Source organism: Amia ocellicauda, chromosome 14 (assembly GCF_036373705.1).
Source record: "Amia ocellicauda isolate fAmiCal2 chromosome 14, fAmiCal2.hap1, whole genome shotgun sequence".
NCBI classification, from domain to species: Eukaryota; Metazoa; Chordata; class Actinopteri; order Amiiformes; family Amiidae; genus Amia; species Amia ocellicauda.
In genome coordinates, this window is record NC_089863.1 from 33,273,243 (window position 1) to 33,291,686 (window position 18,444).

The window sequence follows — 18,444 nt, forward strand, 5'->3', positions numbered from 1 at the left end:
AGACACTCTATTCCAGGGAGTGCCCAAAGTCTGGTTTGTATACTTTGAAATGTGCCAAAGGGTGCCAATGATTAATTAGGGATATAAAAGTTCATACAATAAACAACAACCAATATTTGTATTTATTTTATTGTTGTAATTAAGTTATTGAGCAAACATGCCAACAAAACAAACCACAATACAGAAAAATCTAAAAACTATAGACAGATAGAACCATCCCACCAACCCGCCACCTGCATCCACTGCCAACCTCCCCCAACCCCCCCCTTATCCCTCTGTAGTCTGGAGAGCAAGTGCAGCTCCAGTCTGCTAACGGGAGTCTGCTGCAGAGTATGTAGCTGAATGAAGCAAGAAACATAATCTTCCCCAAAAAGATGATAAATATGCAGGTTCCATTTTTGCTCAAAGATTATTGTCAATTTACATACACCGATCACCCATAACATTATGACCACCTGCCTAATATTGGGTAGGTCCCCCTTTTGCCGCCAAAACAGCCCTGACCCGTTGAGGCATGGACTCCACTAGACCTCACAAGACCAACTCGTTGTTGTGTTCCTCAACCATTCCTGAACCATTTGCTTAGGTAGGTGGTACATGTCAAAGTAACATCCACATGAATGGGACCCAGGGTTCCCAGCAGAACATTGCCCAAAGCATCACACTGCCTCCGCCGGCTTGCCTTCTTCCCCATAGTGCATCCTGGTGCCATGTGTTTTCCAGGTAAGCGACGCACACGCACCTAGCCATCCACGTGATGTAAAAGAAAACGTGATTCATCAGACCAGGCCACCTTCTTCCATTGCTCCATGGTCCAGTAGTCTGCGGCTTCGCAGCCCCATACGCAACAAACTGTGATGCACTGTGTGTTCTGACACCTTTCTATGAGAACTAGCATTCACTTTTTCAGCAATTTGAGCTACAGTAGCTCGTCTGTTGGATCGGACCACACTGGCCAGCCTTCGCTCCCCATGTGCATCAATGAGCCTTGGCTGCCCATGACCCTGTTCCCGGTTCACTGCTTTTCCTTCCTTGGACCACTTTTGATAGGTACTGACCACTGCAGACTGGGAACACCCCACAAGAGCTGCAGTTTTGGAGATGCTCTGACCCAGCCGTCTAGCCATCACAATTTGGCCCTGGTCAAAGTCGCTCAGATCCTTAAGCTTGCCCATTTTTCCTGCTTCTAACACATCAATTTTGAGGACAAAATGTTCACTTGCTGCCTAATATATCCCACCCACTGACAGGTGCCATGATAACGATATTATCAGTGTTATTCACTTCACCTGTCAGTGGTCATAATGTTATGGCTGATCGGTGTATATACATAAAGCACATACACATTGATATCCAAAGATAACTCAGATATCAGATGATGTGGCATGTTTTTATTGACCCTGCAGTGTCTCAAACAGCCTTTATCATGTATTTATTTATTTATTTATTTATTTAAGTATTTATTACTTCTTATTATTTAGAATAAAATGTAAAACAATCTCTCTCAATGATTTCCCTACTTCTGTCTTTTTTTGATCCATTGTGATCAATTTCTTCTCTAATTACATATTATTCTGACAAAGAATTTTGGAAACTTTGTCATTTTTATCTTGTTTTTCCTTGATTCGACTACTTTATGTTACCTGGGAGTCCAGACAGGATCCCACTCTGCCTTTTCTATTTAAACATTTTTTAATTTATCTTGTAGGAATTCACATATAGACACGTATTGTAATGCCATTATAACAATCCTATCTTGCCAACGATGGGGCAAATCATTGTACTTACACAGTACCTCCGGTTCCGTCTGGCTTTTGACTGCCACTAACACTGGCCTTAGCGTACAAGGATTTCCTTGCGTAACATGGGGCTCAGTAGGCCTTGTCGTGCCTTTCAGTTCCCTCGGCATCACTCCCCGCAGATCTGTCTCAACCTGGGGTTCTCCCTACTGAGAACCTCCGCTGTACAGTCAACCTTTACATTTGTTTTACCTCTACTTTTCCACAGGTTCTCTTTAAATTACAATCTGAGAGCCTCAAAAAATCCAGAGATAAATCTAACTATGAAAGGGTGGTAGAATAAAAAGATACTTCTCTTATCATAGATAAACAGAAGCGGTGAGAGGAATTAAGAAAGGGTGTATCCTTCACTAATAAATCCACTTTGCCAAGTCTGCACACGTCATTATTTCTAATATCAATACAAAATATGATACAGTTTATATTAAACATTAATAATGGCTCTACAACTTTGTGTTAAAATAGATTAATAGATCTATAGATTAAACAACACGTTTAATCTCAAATAATAACTGAAGCCCAAGCACAGTGTTAATCTGTATAGATTTAAACACTGCTGTTTAGGAATAGAGCGCTTCTGTGAATTAATAAATGCCTGGCATTTAACTATTAAACACTTCACACGTTCTTGGGTTTTACAGTGGAGGAAACCACAGAGCCAAACAGTGCAAAGACTTATGCCAAATGTACCATGGTAATCGTTCATAAGGGACCACTATAATTATTATAAAGCCTTTCTACAGTCCTCATTATGGAGACTATATTGATGTATCAGTCATGCACGATTGAACATTATTTAAGATGGATTTATTTATTTACAATAATATATCAAAGATCTGAATCTGGCTAACTTATTGTAGTCTCGGTCTCACTACTAGGGCTCTGACTTCTCCAGCTTTCTCTCAAGCGTTTCTCTCATAAAACACATTTCATTTCAGTGCAGATCACATCTGTCTCACTCCAATTCATATCCAGGCTGAAGTGACTGTGTAACAATATAATGCACTGACATCATCTATTCAATAAATGCCAGTCTGCAATCTCTCTCTCTCTCTCTGAATAAACTTGATACTCAGCAAATACTCTGACATTTGTGTAGATTCTGTATTCTCTGTATTCAAGCTAGTGTCTCCTCTCCTCCCCAGGCAGCAGCGGCAGCAGGGGCATCGCAAGGGGGTAGGCATCACAGACCGGGCCCCTGAGCTGGACAAAACACCATCAACACCCCCACACCCCATTGTAGAAAACACCGTACTATTATTACACCACAAGCAAGATATATCCCAAGCTGGCTTTAGACAGCTGGTTTACACTTTCAGATGGGAATAGCTGATAGTGATAGAATTAAACACAAGGACATTCAAAATGGGAAATGTTCTTTAAAGGGAGTTAATAAGCACTGAAATAAAAGTTTTAAAACAACCAAGTGAACACAAAAACTGTCTATCAAAAACTAAGGATGGACAAATCCTGGTGAGGTCTGAATACCAACACCCATGTTGGTTTTGAACTACGTTCTGCTAGCTGGGCTCGGCACTCCTTGTCTGAAATAGTAAATCAATATACAACAATTTAATCTATTTATAGTGTGCACAGTATGCAGTGTATTCAACAACTCCTTTAATGTCCCATCTGCCCCTTTGTAAGTAATAACTTGGGTAGTAACTCAGTCGTGAGACAGGTATGACAAATCAATTTAGAGACATCTTTAATTCATTTAACGCTAGCTGCACATATTTCAAGATATCTTCAAATAATTTAAAATTACATTTAGAGATATCGCTAAATGATTTGCAGATATCTTTAAATGATTTAGAGATATCTGCAAATGACTTCCGGTTCTCAAACCTGTCCTGCAGGACCACCTACCCTGCTGGTTTGTGTTCCAACCAAGCTTTCAATTACTTAATTGAACCCTTAATTTAACTAATAATTTCCTAAATCACAGCCTTTAAATTATGTTTAACAAAAATTGTATAAATACATTATTAAGGAACCAACTTTTTATCAGTTATACAATTTAAAGAGTCAAAAGTAATCAAATGACTTCAATTAAGGGTTCAATTAAGTAATTGAGTGCTCGGTTGGAACAAACGCCAGCAGGGCCAGTGGTCCTGCAGGACAGGAGAGTGAAACCCTGCTCTGATCATTTCGAGATCCCGCAGCACTTCCTGTATGCGGCCCAGGATTATCACTTCCTGTTTACAGTTCATTTATTTCTATGTATCTGAAGGAAACAGGAATTGATAATCTCAGGCCGGATACAGGAAGTCATTGACAGAGATCTCTAAATGATTGAGAGATATCTCGAAATGAATAGGAAGTCATTAGCAGATATATCCGAGTGATAATCTGGCTTCCCACAGCTGTCTGTCTTCTCTGGCTGGTTGAGGCTCTTTTTCCCCCGCATAGCGGGACATGTGACACAAGATGGCGGTAGGGAGCGCAGGATCGCACTGCGGGACTTGGCTGTTTGACCCTGTCTGGATTATTAATGCTTGGTGTTTTGGTGGGGAAAGACCTCGACACGCATTTCCCAAAATCCATATTTATATTTAATAAACTTTTCCTTGTAGAAACAATAGCAGCTGTAATATATTCTAATTATAAGTCTCGTCGAGTAAACAAACCAAGTTCAACTATGACGTCAGAGACGCGCTTTAACCCGCCGCACAGGATGTGGATTCAGTGCATTGTGGACCCGCACGGAAGCAGCCGTATGAGTATGAATTAGCAATGCAAATTTGCAAATGAGTTTCTGTTAAGATGAAATGGTCATCGATCACTTTATGAATCTGCTTATTTAGATGTGAGTCCCATAGGCTGTACTGAATAATAGTGTTGAACTTAATATAAGACACATTTCATATTGTGTACAATAGACACTTTGGTCGTGAGGCTTTTGTTTTAGTGTATTTGTGTCAAACCTGACATCGTGTTTGCCTGCTTACTGGATACATTAACAATATTGCGATGCGTGCATCTCTTCCCTTGCAATGGAAACTGTCTTTGAACATTGGGATTCATATTTGAGTTGTCCATACTGAACTGTATAACACTGCTTTCTTTTATTTTAAATACTGTTATTATTGTTTAAAAATACACTTTATAATTCTTTGACTTGATTTTCTTCACTCTAATGCACCAATTGTCAGCATACTGTGCTTATTCACACAAAATAATACAATCAATAAAGTGAAATTAAATGTAACCCAGAATTCTTCTGTTTTAATTTAGTATCAGTACAACTCCGATTCAAGATGGATCATTTTGAGGCATTAGGTGAGTTGTCTATTTGTTTTGAGTCCTTTTACTGATTCATAATAATAAATAAATATAGCTGCAAGCAGCAATGTAGGGGGCCAAGCATATGTGGAGGGATATGACATATTTAACAGACTTTAGGGTTTCAGCCATGATGAGATTCGAACACAGGTCTCACACACGACAGTGCAGTGATCGAACCACAAGCCAAATGGCCCAGGCTTCATAATATGGCTTCAGAACTGCTACAATATGATAATGCTAGTACATGAATATTGAAACTAATAAAGCTATAAGCAGCCAAACACATCTGTAGGGATATATCGTGTTTAACCAGGGGTAAATTGGGATTTGTTATGTGGGGGGCTCTGTGGTTTCAGGCTTTCGAGGGGTGCACGTGTGTATGCAAAGCCTACAAAATCTTATCAATTGACAAACTAACAAGTAGAGAGAGCCCTCTGCTATGAACACTAACATGCTGATCAAAATCATTCTAGATGCTGGCAGTGTTCAAAGCTACATCTGATGACAATAAAATCTTTCTGTAGGCCTGTGCCCTCTCCTTTGTGTCAGTATCAAATATAGGAATGATGTAACCATTAAAGGAGAGAATATAAATACAAAATATTAAGTAGAACAGAGTAGAACAGTCTTTTTATTAGGAAAATTAAACTGGAATTGATTAAATCAGTTTAACACACCATACACGGGCCAACTGAGACTAAAAAGTGTTCCTGGACTTTCTAGCACAGAGCTGCCCACGGTACCCGGTCTGCAACACACCGAACAGAACGATAAGGCGTATGACTTCCAAATTTGTTGAGGGACAACATCATATAGGCATCCAGTCCAGTAGTTTTCATTTTATGTCAATTTGAAATATATGGCTGAATAATAATAATAACTAGAAGTTGCATGCAACTTTTAAGGCTTCCATGCTGTATCAGTAGGTTTCAGATTTCAGCAGGCATTTGTAGTTTAAATGCACGTGTTATTAAACGTGTTATTTTCAATATCAATCCAATGTAGCATATATTTGCGGTTTTCATTTTTTGTCACTTGAAGTATGTATTCAAAGTCAGTGGACTTTAATATCAATTCCTTCATTGTTTGCTTCAGTGATGTAAGGTTCAATTGTATTTTTCACTTACTTTTTCACTTGGTGAGATTCTGTCCAGTAGTTTTCATTGTATGGCCATTTGAAATATATGGCAGAATAATAATAATAATAATAATAATAATAATAATAATAATAATAATAATAATAATAATAATAGTAATCCGACCAATTACAAACAGTAGTCTAGCAACTTCGTTGCTTGGCCCCCTAAAAATCCTAACAGAAACAATAGGCTTCCAGCACTTTTTGCATGGAAGCCTAATAATAATCCGACCAATTACAAAAATTGTCCAACTACTTAATTGCTTGGCCCCCTAATATTACAGTCCTCAGTTTGGAGATACAAATATTGCACTCTCTTTAAATATCTGATATTTGTATTTTATCTGCACGTGTGTTTGTGGAGTATTCTATAGAGTAATTACAGACATGAGGTCTGTGCTTAATTCAAGACTCCAATGACAGACGGCAGAATGTCTGGATATTTTTTTGTTGGTATTGTCTCCTCAGTGAAGATGTTTGATCTTCAGCATGCCCTTGAATCAGGCGCCACTGAGCAGCAGCTGCAGGAGAAGATGGTGGCTTTTTCCGATGTGGCCGACCCAGAAGACTTCTGTTTGTGGTGTGTCGGTTTCTTGAGGAGAGACCACAAGGTGCGACTCCTTTGATCTGTCTGTCAGTAGGAATCATGCCTTCTTTCTTCTTTGTTCCTTCTTCAAGATTTGTGTTTTCTGCAGCTTATAAAGTGTGTACATGGTGTGATTGAGTTTTTGGAAATCCATACAGCTCTCAGTGTCCTTGTGCACAGAGGGTTCAAGGCTGTAACGCTGTCAGTCATGCAGAGAAGAGAGACATTGATCACATCGCTCGTGACCTCTTCCTCCTGTGTTTCTCTGCTCAGGTAGCCCATGAGACCTCCATCCTGCAGGCCATGGGAAAGGTGCTGAGCAGCCACATTGAAGCCATCAGCGCCTCCACAGCCGGGAAGGCCATCGCTTTGGTTTCTGGAATGATGGGCAGGGATGCGGTGAGTCACTCCCTCCTGTGAGGTGCTCTGAAACATGCACATTAGACAAAGACCTTCCTGTTTTTTTGTATAATGATTCTTGTCGCTCAGAGATTTGCCAGATACACTGCTGTCCCAAGAAAGCCTTCTCAGACTCACCCTCCTCCTCTCGTCTTCCCCTGACCAAGAACGAGCCTCCGGAGAGGCAGCAGGCAGCCAGTGACATCCTGCTGGCACTGGGGTCCCGGTTTCTCGAGGAGGTCTTGGCAGCTCTGGACATTTTGTTCAGGGCAGATGTGCAAGCAGACCCCATATGGCTGACCACATTGGGACGTCTGTCACGAGTAAATGGTGAGTCTGCCTGCTGCTTCGATTCCTGAAGGCACTGTGCTTTGTTGAAGCCTGGCACAATAGGGAACTGACCTGTTTTATTCACCTGACCCTGACTGACCCAGACTTCTCTGAGAGCATTCAGGACTTCTTTTCTGGCCCCAGAGGGAGCTCTGACCCGACCCTGAGGAAGCAGCACTTCTTTCCAATTCTGGACACTGTTTACTCATCTTTTCAGATCGACCGGAACCTGCAGGTACGCGCCGCTGGGAAATGTGATTGTCAAATGTGGACTGGTAAATACGTTGGCCTGAAGTGCAAAACACAACTGCAAAAAAGAAAAACAAAAAGCAGAATGCAAATGCAACAGGAAGAACTGTGTGCTCAAATTAGCGCCATAAGTAACGAATTCAAAATAAAAAATATTGTAACCAAAAAAAATACAGATGAGAAAAAATTGATGTTGAGATCAAAAATAAAAATTGTAGAAAAAAGATTCTACACACACACATCTGAATACCTTAGAAGGTGCTGGGTATCGAAAAAGATCATATCACATGAAAAGAAAAGAATAGCCGCACACTCACTTATAGCTCCAGAAAATCATAAAAAGTATTTATTTAGCCCATGCTTCTCAGGATCTTCATCAGGATATGAAACACGTTTGTAAACTGTCTGGTTATATACTTAATCAATTAATCAAATACACACACAATGAACATCTTAATAGTGTTAACACAGATTTGAACTTTACATTGGATATTCAGAAAAATACTTAAGTACCGACTTGTATCGAAAACCAACTGAAAGAAACTCTTTACTTAAAGCTGATAGCTTTCATCTAGTGCAGTTGAAGAAAAGCCTCCCTGTAAGTCTGCTCTTTTCAAAGTGTCTAATGACCTTTTACTTACTGTTGATTCTGGGAAGTATGCTGTCCTTGTTTTGCTAGTCCTGAGTTGTTGTTTTTAAATGTGCTATATTAATAAAAGTGACTGACTGACTGACTGTAAGTCAGCTCAATAGACTATGGAGGATTTGTAGCTCAGATGAGAGACATTTGCATCAGCCCAACATTGTAAAGACTCGTTGTAAAGAAAGGGGTCACCCTGATCACTGGATAGATGCGGCTGCTGATAGATTTACTTCTTTAGGTCGCAAACTATCCGTTTGTGAGATAGAAGTGATGGTACATGTTCAACCAGTACAATGTATTACTGAATATTCATCTTTAGGATTGCATTTGGAGAAGGTTATTAGACATCACTGGTACATCATAGAATCTGAGCCTTCTTTAAAAGAGACTTTCAAGGAGCCCCCTGGCATGGTATTTAGCAGGAGTCTCCGAGACTTATTGGTACATGCAGATCTGCCCCCTTTGTTCATTCCACTTATTTTTGCGATCTCCCTGATGGGAATTATAATTGTGGACACTGTGCACAATGTAATTTTACCTACAAATGTCCCTCATTTTGTCATCCTGTTTCTTGTAAAAATATTGTAATCAGAGGCATTATCACTTGTAATACACACAATTTTTTATTTTGAATTCGTTACTTATGGCGCTAATTTGAGCCCATAAAGAACACAAATGCAAAAAGAAAAACAAAAAAAGAAAACGAGAAACACAAAAACTTACATATTTTTTGTATTACCTCTGCCAGCTGGTTCTGCCAGGCACAGTGTGTTGGGGAGGGTGACAGGGATTGCCACTGTATAAATCACTGTAATTCACCCTGTATACTGTTAATCCTCATGTGCTGCCGTCGCTCACTTGTTCTGAGTTGTTGCTCTTTTGCCCTCTTGGTGTTGCCCACACAGACTGGTCTCTGTGTCCGTCCTGCAGGTCCACGATGTGGTAGTCAATGCCTTGGCTGCCCTGACGCCCCTGCTGAGCCCTGCGACTCTCCGGGTCAACCTGAGGGGGCTGATCGACACCACAGTGGTGATGTACAGACATGGGTCCGACGGTGAAGCTCTGGTCCAGGTACGTCTTTCTGTGCTGACTGGGGTAGCAGGGGTGGGATAGATCAGACCGGCTCCAGGTTAAAGGCTTGGTTTTATGTTCTTATATTGTTTTTAGGTTGATACTTAGTTTCTTTATTGTAGAACGTGCGCTGCATCATCCTGGCGGCCTTGGGCTCGGACCGGAAAATAATCCACCCCTATGTGTTCCCCCTGCTAAGGAGCTTGCACCAGGAGGTAGGTCCTGTTCTGTGTAACGGCCGAGACACCCCGACACACGGGCCCTGTGCAGCCGAGTCTGTGCAGCGGGTACGCAGTGACCGTGTCTTTCTCCTTCAGATCCGCGCCCGTCGGGAGAGCCGGCTACCTGTGGATGTGGTCCTGAGCCTCATTACACTTCTCGGTAAGTCTCTCTTCTTTCACTCGAGAGAGTCTTGGTTCTGATCCGCTGGCCTGTGTTGTGTCCTCACTGCTCTGTGCTGCTTGCCTTATTCCCACAGCCACCGCCTTCCCAAAGTTGGTCGCCAGTCTCCTTATACAGTTGCTGAAGTGCACCAGTGAGCCGAGCCGGGCCGCAGGTGGGGTGATCCTGGCACACCTCCTCAGCGCCGCAGGTACCGTCCTCTCCCCCGTCCTGTCCCACTGCGCTACAGTGCTCTCAGTGCTGTCTGACCTCCTGCTGTGATTGGCAACACATCGACTCACACAGACACTCTCAGCCTGTAACTGTATTGTTTCTCCTGATCTCTGTGATTGATTCGTTTTCCTGTCCTTTCCATACCAAACCTTAAGTCTGATTACAGGGAATGCCCAGCCCATTCCAGGCCAGCCCTCCTTCCCCCGGGACAGCAGCTTCGCCTGCTTTTGTGTCCTACAGGCTGGTCGAGCCAAGCTGATGAAGCAGGTAAGGGCCAGTTTGGAGTCTCTCACGAGAGGAGAGCCTAGCCCGCTGTGTGTATTGTGCTGGGCAGCAGTGTAGTGTGCAGACTGAGCACCTGTCTCCTCTATCCTCCAGGTCCCTGAGATCTTGGATGCTCTGCAAACCTGCCTGCCCCACCTGGCTGACCGGCAGCTGAAAGTGGTCGCCCGCCTCGTGTCTCACTGCCCGGAGGAGCTCATTGAGACGTTGCTGACTCGAGCCCTGCCGCTGGACCGGTGAGCCTCACAGAAGCGCCTGTCCCTCTTGCATGATTGGCTAATGTGTCACAGTGTGTCACAGCGAGGAGCTCCCATGTGTCTCTGTCTACCCCAGCTCCAGCTGTGCGCTATGGAGGGCCTTGGGTTCAGACAGCAAGTTGTCCCGCAAGCTGCTGGCGTTCCTCGTGGGAAAGCTGAGCGCCTCACCCGCTGGGCGCCAGACCCTGGCTGTGAGTACATCTCTCTGACGCTTCCAGAGATATAGTGCTGTAAATTGGGTGCCTTCTCTCTGAGTGTGACCCTGTATGTCTCTCCTGGTGTCAGGTGATCTCTGCCGTGCAAGAGTTGCTGGCCGCCCCAGAGCAGAAGGGGCCCTTTCAGAGGGTCTTTCCCCAACTCTTTGGCACCCTACTTCTCCGGATGGGCCTCAGTGAGGACATCAGAGAGACCATGCTCGCCGTGCAGGCCTTGGTGCTACAGGCCCAGCTGGTGACGTTGTCGGAGCAGTTGGAGCAGGAAGAGGCCTGGGCTGAGCTGCCAAGCGCCGAGAGCCACACTGAAGGGGTCCGTCTCCTGGCCAGGTACGGGTCTCTCTCCATCACAAGCTGTGCTGACAGGAACGTATTCATATTTATTGTCTCCTCACTGCATTCCCTTTTTTCAACGATCTCTTCTGACAGCACTCTAATATTTAATATTAGTCCTCTATCCCTGCTAGATAGCACTTCAGCTTATTATGCTCCTTGCGTTCTTGATTGTTTTGCTCCTTGCTCCCTTTCCCGTAGCCCTCGTCTGTAACCCTACATCTTGACAGCACTTAGCTTTCACCGTCCAGGATGTAGGAAGTCTCTTACTGTACTTGTTTAAATTTTAAATTGGAATTTTTTAAAATGTATTATTTTGAATTGCTATGTTTTAGCTAAGTTGAATTTGTAATGATTGATGCCTTGTACTTCTCTGTATTTTTTCACTTATGTTGTAAGTCGCCCTGGATAAGGGCGTCTGCCAAGAAATAAAAATAATAATAATAATCCAGGGCCATGGCTCAGCACGGCGGCTCGCATCTCCCCGGCATCGTGAAGGTCCTTGTCCCTTTCCTGAGCTCTGACCAGGAGCAGCACTGAGTCACGGTGACGGCTTTCTTCTCTGAGGTGAGTGCGTCTCTGTTAGCGCTTTTCCACCGACATGATGCCGGTGCTGGTGTCGGAGCAGGTGCTGGGCATGGGAACCAGCTGAACTTTTTGCGAATTGGCCTGCATTTCAGCTAAGAAATGCATAATGATAATACATTGTCAGCACTGTGCTGGCGTGTGAGCGCTCGCTGTGCAAAGCGCATCCCTGTAACAGCTCTGCTGCGAACAGAGCGAGTATGTGCAATTGTTGAAATACAGCAGCAACAACAATATAAATTGTGTTTCTTCATGCATTTAAACTTTTGGGATGTAAGTATTCCATGTACACTGTGATTATCAATCTATATACATACGTAGTTAAAGTTGCACTCACCAGCACAGAAGTTATTGTGTATTTGATCTTCTCTTACTGTATATTTTGTGTAATTCGCTCTGTGCGCTAAGAAAATGAATGTATGAATAATGCGCAAACCAACCAGGGACACATGATTCGTAGGGGCACTGGATTCGGCATAACACCGCATTTCTGCCAGTGGTGGAAGAAAGTTAAGGACCCAGTTAAGGACCAGTTAATGACCAGTTAATTATCCAACAATATTCAATTTCTGTCCAGTCTATATCGTCGCATTAACTCTCCATCATCATAACATTGCTGTAACACGTCTTTCCTGTCACGGAAGGTGAGCTCAGTCGCCTAACTAGTGAGTGGACCTGGTGAGACCATATTGTTACTAAAGGGTCTCTCTATTTGACAGACTGCTGTTTGCTGCTGATTTTGTTCATATTTAATCAAAGCTCTACTCACTGGTCGCGTCTCTGCTGTCATTTTAAAAATGGCGGTTGAACTCTAGGACATAACTTTTTGTGGAGACATCTTTACCCCACCCCCCGGCCCCTGATGTCACGAGTTCCTTGGTTCCAGACCAGCAAGTTTTTGGTGCCCGCAAAGTGCTATGTGTGCGGCTCTTAATGGCTTTAATGCCGGAGGGCTACTTTCACGACGCCTCGCTCTCCTGTCTTGCAGCTGCTGTGCGGCTCAGAGAAACATTTGAGGGCCGTGCTGCTTAAGAACTTGAAGCTCCGAGCCCAGTACCCCTCTGTGCCTGTGAGGTTGCAGCTATTCTAGGGCCTGCGGAGAGCCACAGCCACCCAGGTAAGGACAGTGTGCGGTGCAGGACCACCTGCCAGCAGTGTTTCAATTCTTCACTCTGGGAGTGTCAGTGCTGACGGGGTGTTCTTTGTTTCTCTGTGCAGGTGGAAGAACAGAGCCGGGAGCTGCTATCCTTCCTCGGCTTGGGCCTGCAGGATGTGGACGTGGCGGACAGGCAGGTGGTCCTGGGAGCTCTGTCCGGCCTCTCGCAGCTCTTGCCCAACCTAAGACGGGATGGCGTCGGCCGGGATGTCCTTGCAGACGTCCTGCATAGGGTCAATGCGCTGTTGGAAAGAGTGAGTCGCTGTTTTGCTCTTCTGGCTCCGTGTCTCAGTGAGAGGTTTAAGTGTCCGGCCTGCAGGCTGTCGTACTCAGTGTGTCACAAGCTGTGCTTGACCCTCTCTGCTTGTTTACAGGAGGACGAGGCACTGCGCTGCGCCGGCGCCACCATGCTGGGGGAATTGTGCCAGTGCCAGGCAGTGACGGCCCACATCAGAGAGGAACTACAGGAGGCGCTGGTGCGTCTGGTGTTGCACCTCCCAGACTCCAGTCCAAAGGTGTTCAAGGTAAGGGCAGCTCAGTGGGCCCTGACCACTCTCTTCCCCCATTGGGGCGGGCAAACCCAGGAGGGCCTGCAGCGGTTTTAAAGAATATAAGAAGAGTTACAAACGTAGAATTTGAGACGTTGCGGTCAGATCGTGCTGCTGTGTCATGGCATCAGTGCCGAGTGTTGAGGCTAAGCTTTTGTCTCTTTTGCAGACCTGCTACCGGACTCTCAACAACACTGGGTCAGTGCCAGAACTGAGCACCATCAGGAGACTGATCTTCAAGAACAAGCAGGAACGGGCTTTGGACTTTCGCACCTTCCTGGATGACCTTGCGTTCTGGGTAAGGACAGTATGGCCATTGTGTTGCTTATGAAGGACAGAGAGATGTTGCATGTTTGTGGCTCTTGAGTTACAGGTCTGCTGAGAGTCCCAGAATTTGACTCCCTGTCTTCTCTAGGCGTCTGATTTCCCAGAGGCCCTGGGCTGGTCCTTCAGCTGCGCCCTGGACTGCCTGAGCAGCCGTTTTCCTGGAGTCAAAGCCTGCGCTGCCATCTTTACAGGTGAGGAGATGACACACCTGGGAAGGATGTGGGCACGTGATGGAGCTCACAGGCACACTGTAGCCAAGATGTGTCCTGAATTGTGACTCAGTGTTGCTCTCTCTGACCCACAGAGTCTCTGATTAAAAACACCCCGCAGTCCCTCCTCAGTCGTCGATGGATGGATCAGAGCATCGCAGGTAATGCAGCCCTTGAGTGTGTCAGTGTATTACCGCGTCACTGCTGCTCTGGTCCTGGCTGTGTGTAAAGAGCCAGTCTTTGTTACCGGGCTGGAGCAGAGTGTCGGCCTGTCGCTGTGCCCTCTCTGTCACTTCAGCGCTGTGTGTTCAGCTCGTCCTCTCCCTGTGTCTCCAGCTCTGACGCGTGCCCTGCAGGAGGAAAGCGACTCACTCACTCGCCTCTCAGGCCCTGGAGTACTGCACTGCCTCCCAGCAACAGAGGCCAGTGAAGGAGCCCGTGTGGAAGAGGCTCTTCTGCTGCCACCGATGAGAAGAGGCAAGGAGATGAGGTGTCCCCCTCAGGAGCTGCGCAGGGTAACCGAGTGAGGCCGCTGGATCTCATCATGTCCTCTAACACACTGCTGTGTAAATGGGTGTCCGAGACCACAATGTCATACAAGTGTTTTCGATATACTGTGTAGGTGTGTTTTATAATTTAAATATTTAAGGTATTAAAATCACGCATAGATTGAAAATGTTGCACGAAATGTGGCCCTGCATGCTTGTGTCCCTTATAATGGACTAAATTTCACTGCCTAAGCTAGTTTTTTTCAAATGCACATAATTCCTTTATTTCTTATGGTTTTTTCACCCAACAATTTCTCAAAATTTCAATAGGAGTGGTATTTCAGCTAGCAATTTTCAAACAAGATTTCCCATAGACTTTATTGCAGGAAAAAGGCCAATAGGTCAACATTTCAAAAAACACATTTTGTTTTCTTGAAAAAACTTGTTAGTAGTGTAATACAGTTTGTCTAATCATGATCAACTATGCAGAATATTATAGCACAGGTTGTCCAGTTTCATTTGATAAGTGTCACACACCTGTACTCCTTATAATGTCCGTTTTAAACACTTGCACACTCGGCAAATGGGGGCGAGTGTAAAGACTTAATACTATGTTGAATAAAACGTGAATCTGTACGAATGGAAGACGGTTGCTGTGCACGTGTGTAACGATCACGTCACAGCACCTGAAATTAATCAATCAAAGGATATGACTATTGAATGTTAAAACCATAAAAGCACATGGAACAGTGTTGGTTCTCTTAATCGCTTTTGATTACTTGTCTTTAAAGGCCCCGGGGAATCAAACTGGTTTCACATTCGATGTATAAAATATCACTCGAGACGAATACACAATACAGCGTGTTTATTTCAGAGGAATCTGTTTTATGAGTGAGATGTCCGGCTCAGAAACAGATCAAAGAAAACCAAGTGTGGAAAAATCATCAGTACTAATTCAAGTGAAGTTTCCAGTACTGTAAAAGACAAACATTACAAACACTTTACCTTCCTCCGGGCTTTTCCGGGTGACTCCGTCGTCAGAAATATCCGTTAAAGACACTAAAAATACAATTCGAGTCACAAGGCAGCTTGAATTAAACATGTCTGAACACGTGACATGATTCTGGGTGGAAGATATTAGTGTACTGAGAGCTCTGTATGTGCATTGTTTATATTGAATAGATATTCAATTGAGAACCAATGAACATTCAACCACTAAGTCCCAGTCTGCTCTCTGCGCTGCACTAAAGACTCTCTCCTCCTTCCTGCTGTAGAGAATGCCATCCCTGCTCGCCCGTCGGGACAGCATGGACAGGGGTGACACTGGTTTTCATCACGACTCCTTTTCTCACACCATGTTGAAAGCTTTGTCTGGAATTGAGGCCACAATCAAGGAGGAACTGAACTGAGAGAGGTTTGTGTTGCCAGCGTTGGCAGGGGCGGCTATGGACCCCCAGAGATGTATTTTCTCCAGTAACAATCTGCATCCATAGGAGATTTTGTTCTTCTCTACTCCGTGCCTAATGGTTTATTTACTGTTGGTTTACTTTATTTTTGTACATTTTAAACTTGTTTATTTTTCATTTTGTTGTAGTATTTTTATCACTCTGTAAAGCGCTCTGTCGCTACCTGCGAAGGCCACTATACAAACTGATTGATTGACTGTGGAGAGTCTGTGGAACAATACACACGTCTGTATTGATACGATGTTCCAGAACACAAGACATCAAAAAGTAATACCAGATACAAGCACACTGGAGTTGTTGACAGTATTTCCACGTCTGCAAGTGACCAAATGCAATCGGTTGCAGCCGAGTTCTTTCCTCAGCTCACCAAAGAGACAGAGAAAAGGAGGTTAAACTAAACCTTGGCAAAGCATTGCTGTGTTGAAGAGACAGTATTCAGTATTCCCATTGGTAGAATCATTTACTAAAGTGACAGAAATTCCTATATAGATTTTAAGAAGCATCTCAGAGGCGAGAAGCAAGGGAGTTCCTGTGTTCTTGAATTTTCATTTCAGTTTCTATTCAAACATGAAATGTAAAAGTGTTTAAAAGGCAATGGATACATGGTTTAGTGTGACAAGTCTAATATATATATTAGAGAGCACCTCAATACGAGAGCTCGTCCTGTCTGTCTCTAACGCCATGTGTCTCGGTTTTAGAGCTGCAGAGGCTGCACAGGCATGCAGATGAGTCTGAGTCTATATACTGAGACACGCGCATTATCTACCGAGATACTGAGACACGCGCACTATATACTGAGACACTCGCACTATATACTGAGACACGCGCACTATATACTGAGATACTGAGAAACGCACTATATACTGAGACACATGCTATATACTGAGATACTGAGACGCACACAGTGAAACACTTCTGTATGCAGTGAGGTCGGTCCTCACTCTCATGCCCGCTCAGGTCGACACCCATATCTCACACAAACGCCATTTGTATGATCTAGCATGAGGTGTATCCAAGACAGATTTGTATTTCTTTAAACATCCATTTGAATTATTGTCTGGCAATACGTCCCACTAGAGCGGCTCTGTGGGAATGTGAAAAAGATAGCTATGGCCAGGTGACCAATGATGTTAAAAATGCAGTCAGCATTAATGTCCAAAAACCCCAGGGTTTGTTGAATGGGTGAAAGAACTATCCAACAAGAAGCTGTCAGTCTAGAAAATAAAACTAACTTCCACCGACTATATTGCAAACCATTTTCAAAAATCAAACAAAGTAGTAGGCAAAGTAGTCTCCATATAGCAATACATATTTTTAGTATATTATCTTAATCTAATTTAAATTCTATAAATACATTTAAACAAAATTTAATTCATTTTATACACCACTTACATTTACGCAGTCTGAATTACATATATAGACTGATTCCTTTACCAGCATTTCAAGTCCCCCCGCCTTTAACTTAACACATAGTGGTTTGCTCCACTCCATGAAAGCCTTCTCTGACGCTGCGCGCCGCACACTGAGGACACGTCAGAATCGGCCTCAACCAGGAAGACGACCGTGGATAAGATTAAGTCATAACTGTACATTTAAAATAAAGCTATTTCGTTAAACTATTTTAAAGGGTGCAGTATTTATATGAACCTTTAAAACCTGTAAATGCCCTGTAACAATGGATAAACCCACTGACCACTGTAATGCACATACAGACATTTGTTTGTTTATAAATGCGAATGCACCCGTTAACACTTTGGATTACCTTTTAACTGGCTAGGTAGCAAATCCTTTCATGTCCCTTTTCTTGATGTATCCATTTCACAGCGTACTTCTAAATTAAGTTACATGCACCACTCGGTAAACACCCTTCATTTGAAAGGCATATAATCTAGCACTAAAAACCTGCATTTGCTTCCGTGATGAGGTCTGTCTAACCGCATCATCACAGGGAAGAGAAGAGCCGTCTCCCGCAATGGGTTTATGGATAATTACAGTAATGTTGGGCTATATGAGAAGACCAATAACAGTGGGGGGTGCAGTCCAATACAATAGAAGCTGTAATCATGTACCACTGGAACCCCAAGATTTCTGCCTGAATACGACGGTCACACCCGCAAAGTGTGCGGCTCCTTCAGTCAGCAGCCTGCAGGGGTGTCTTCTGTGGGAGAGACGGGCAGAGAAGGAGATTAGGGACAGAGGGACAGACTTGTGGGTTAGGGATGGAAACTGATCTGTGCCGTGGAGAAGCACATCTATACGGATCAGTTCGTGTGGCTTTTTATGAAAGTCTGACCTCACTGCAGACAGATTTCCAGGCGTCCCCAGGGTGTGCTCTGTCCACTGGGACAAGTGCTCTCCAGCCCCAGAGGGAGCCATTCAGGATCGTCACAGATCAGAGGCCAGGAAATTCACCACAGGATTTACAGATGTATTGTATAGTACTGTGAATATTTTAAAATGCTA

At 43.9% G+C, this 18,444-nt stretch overlaps 3 protein-coding genes across 4 annotated transcripts; all 3 read left to right on the plus strand.

Annotated features, from left to right (window-relative positions):
- The first annotated feature begins 4,506 nt into the window (after positions 1-4,506).
- LOC136767698 (maestro heat-like repeat-containing protein family member 1) lies at positions 4,507-10,354 on the plus strand. Its single transcript, XM_066721648.1, has 11 exons — positions 4,507-4,608; positions 5,037-5,081; positions 6,694-6,836; positions 7,085-7,210; positions 7,378-7,540; positions 7,645-7,775; positions 9,363-9,503; positions 9,626-9,718; positions 9,821-9,884; positions 9,982-10,095; positions 10,274-10,354. Exons 2-11 carry the CDS (start codon positions 5,060-5,062, stop codon positions 10,276-10,278), a joined length of 1,002 nt encoding a protein of 333 aa, XP_066577745.1. The 5' UTR covers positions 4,507-4,608; positions 5,037-5,059; the 3' UTR covers positions 10,279-10,354.
- Positions 10,278-11,737, plus strand: LOC136767700 (maestro heat-like repeat-containing protein family member 6). Its single transcript, XM_066721650.1, has 5 exons — positions 10,278-10,385; positions 10,497-10,636; positions 10,734-10,848; positions 10,943-11,199; positions 11,602-11,737. The coding sequence occupies exons 1-5, from the start codon at positions 10,377-10,379 to the stop codon at positions 11,612-11,614; spliced, it is 534 nt and encodes a 177-aa protein (XP_066577747.1). The 5' UTR covers positions 10,278-10,376; the 3' UTR covers positions 11,615-11,737.
- Positions 11,738-12,778: 1,041 nt separating this feature from the next.
- LOC136767699 (uncharacterized) lies at positions 12,779-16,243 on the plus strand. 2 transcript variants are annotated; one of them, XR_010821868.1, is made up of 8 exons: positions 12,779-12,904; positions 13,006-13,197; positions 13,318-13,467; positions 13,661-13,789; positions 13,907-14,009; positions 14,123-14,188; positions 14,364-14,645; positions 15,790-15,878. XR_010821868.1 is itself a non-coding variant. In XM_066721649.1 (8 exons), the coding sequence occupies exons 3-8, from the start codon at positions 13,351-13,353 to the stop codon at positions 15,922-15,924; spliced, it is 729 nt and encodes a 242-aa protein (XP_066577746.1). In that variant the 5' UTR covers positions 12,779-12,904; positions 13,006-13,197; positions 13,318-13,350; the 3' UTR covers positions 15,925-16,243. The 2 variants fall into 2 exon arrangements, 1 of the variants encoding a protein (XP_066577746.1); XM_066721649.1 differs by having other exon boundaries at positions 14,364-14,542; positions 15,790-16,243.
- Positions 16,244-18,444: the final 2,201 nt, after the last annotated feature.

Bases quoted from the DNA above. Each gene is read 5' to 3' on its own strand.
- LOC136767698 (XM_066721648.1), top strand. From the start codon at position 5,060: ATGGATCATTTTGAGGCATTAG. The intron at 9,504-9,625 runs GTACGTCTTTCT...TCTTTATTGTAG, and splicing joins ACGGTGAAGCTCTGGTCCAG to AACGTGCGCTGCATCATCCT. The intron at 9,885-9,981 runs GTAAGTCTCTCT...TTATTCCCACAG, and splicing joins GAGCCTCATTACACTTCTCG to CCACCGCCTTCCCAAAGTTG.
- LOC136767700 (XM_066721650.1), top strand. The intron at 10,637-10,733 runs GTGAGCCTCACA...TGTCTACCCCAG, and splicing joins CGAGCCCTGCCGCTGGACCG to CTCCAGCTGTGCGCTATGGA. The intron at 10,849-10,942 runs GTGAGTACATCT...TCCTGGTGTCAG, and splicing joins CTGGGCGCCAGACCCTGGCT to GTGATCTCTGCCGTGCAAGA.
- LOC136767699 (XM_066721649.1), top strand. From the start codon at position 13,351: ATGCTGGGGGAATTGTGCCAGTGCCAGGCAGTGACGGCCCACATCAGA. The intron at 13,468-13,660 runs GTAAGGGCAGCT...TCTCTTTTGCAG, and splicing joins CCAGTCCAAAGGTGTTCAAG to ACCTGCTACCGGACTCTCAA. The intron at 13,790-13,906 runs GTAAGGACAGTA...TGTCTTCTCTAG, and splicing joins TGGATGACCTTGCGTTCTGG to GCGTCTGATTTCCCAGAGGC.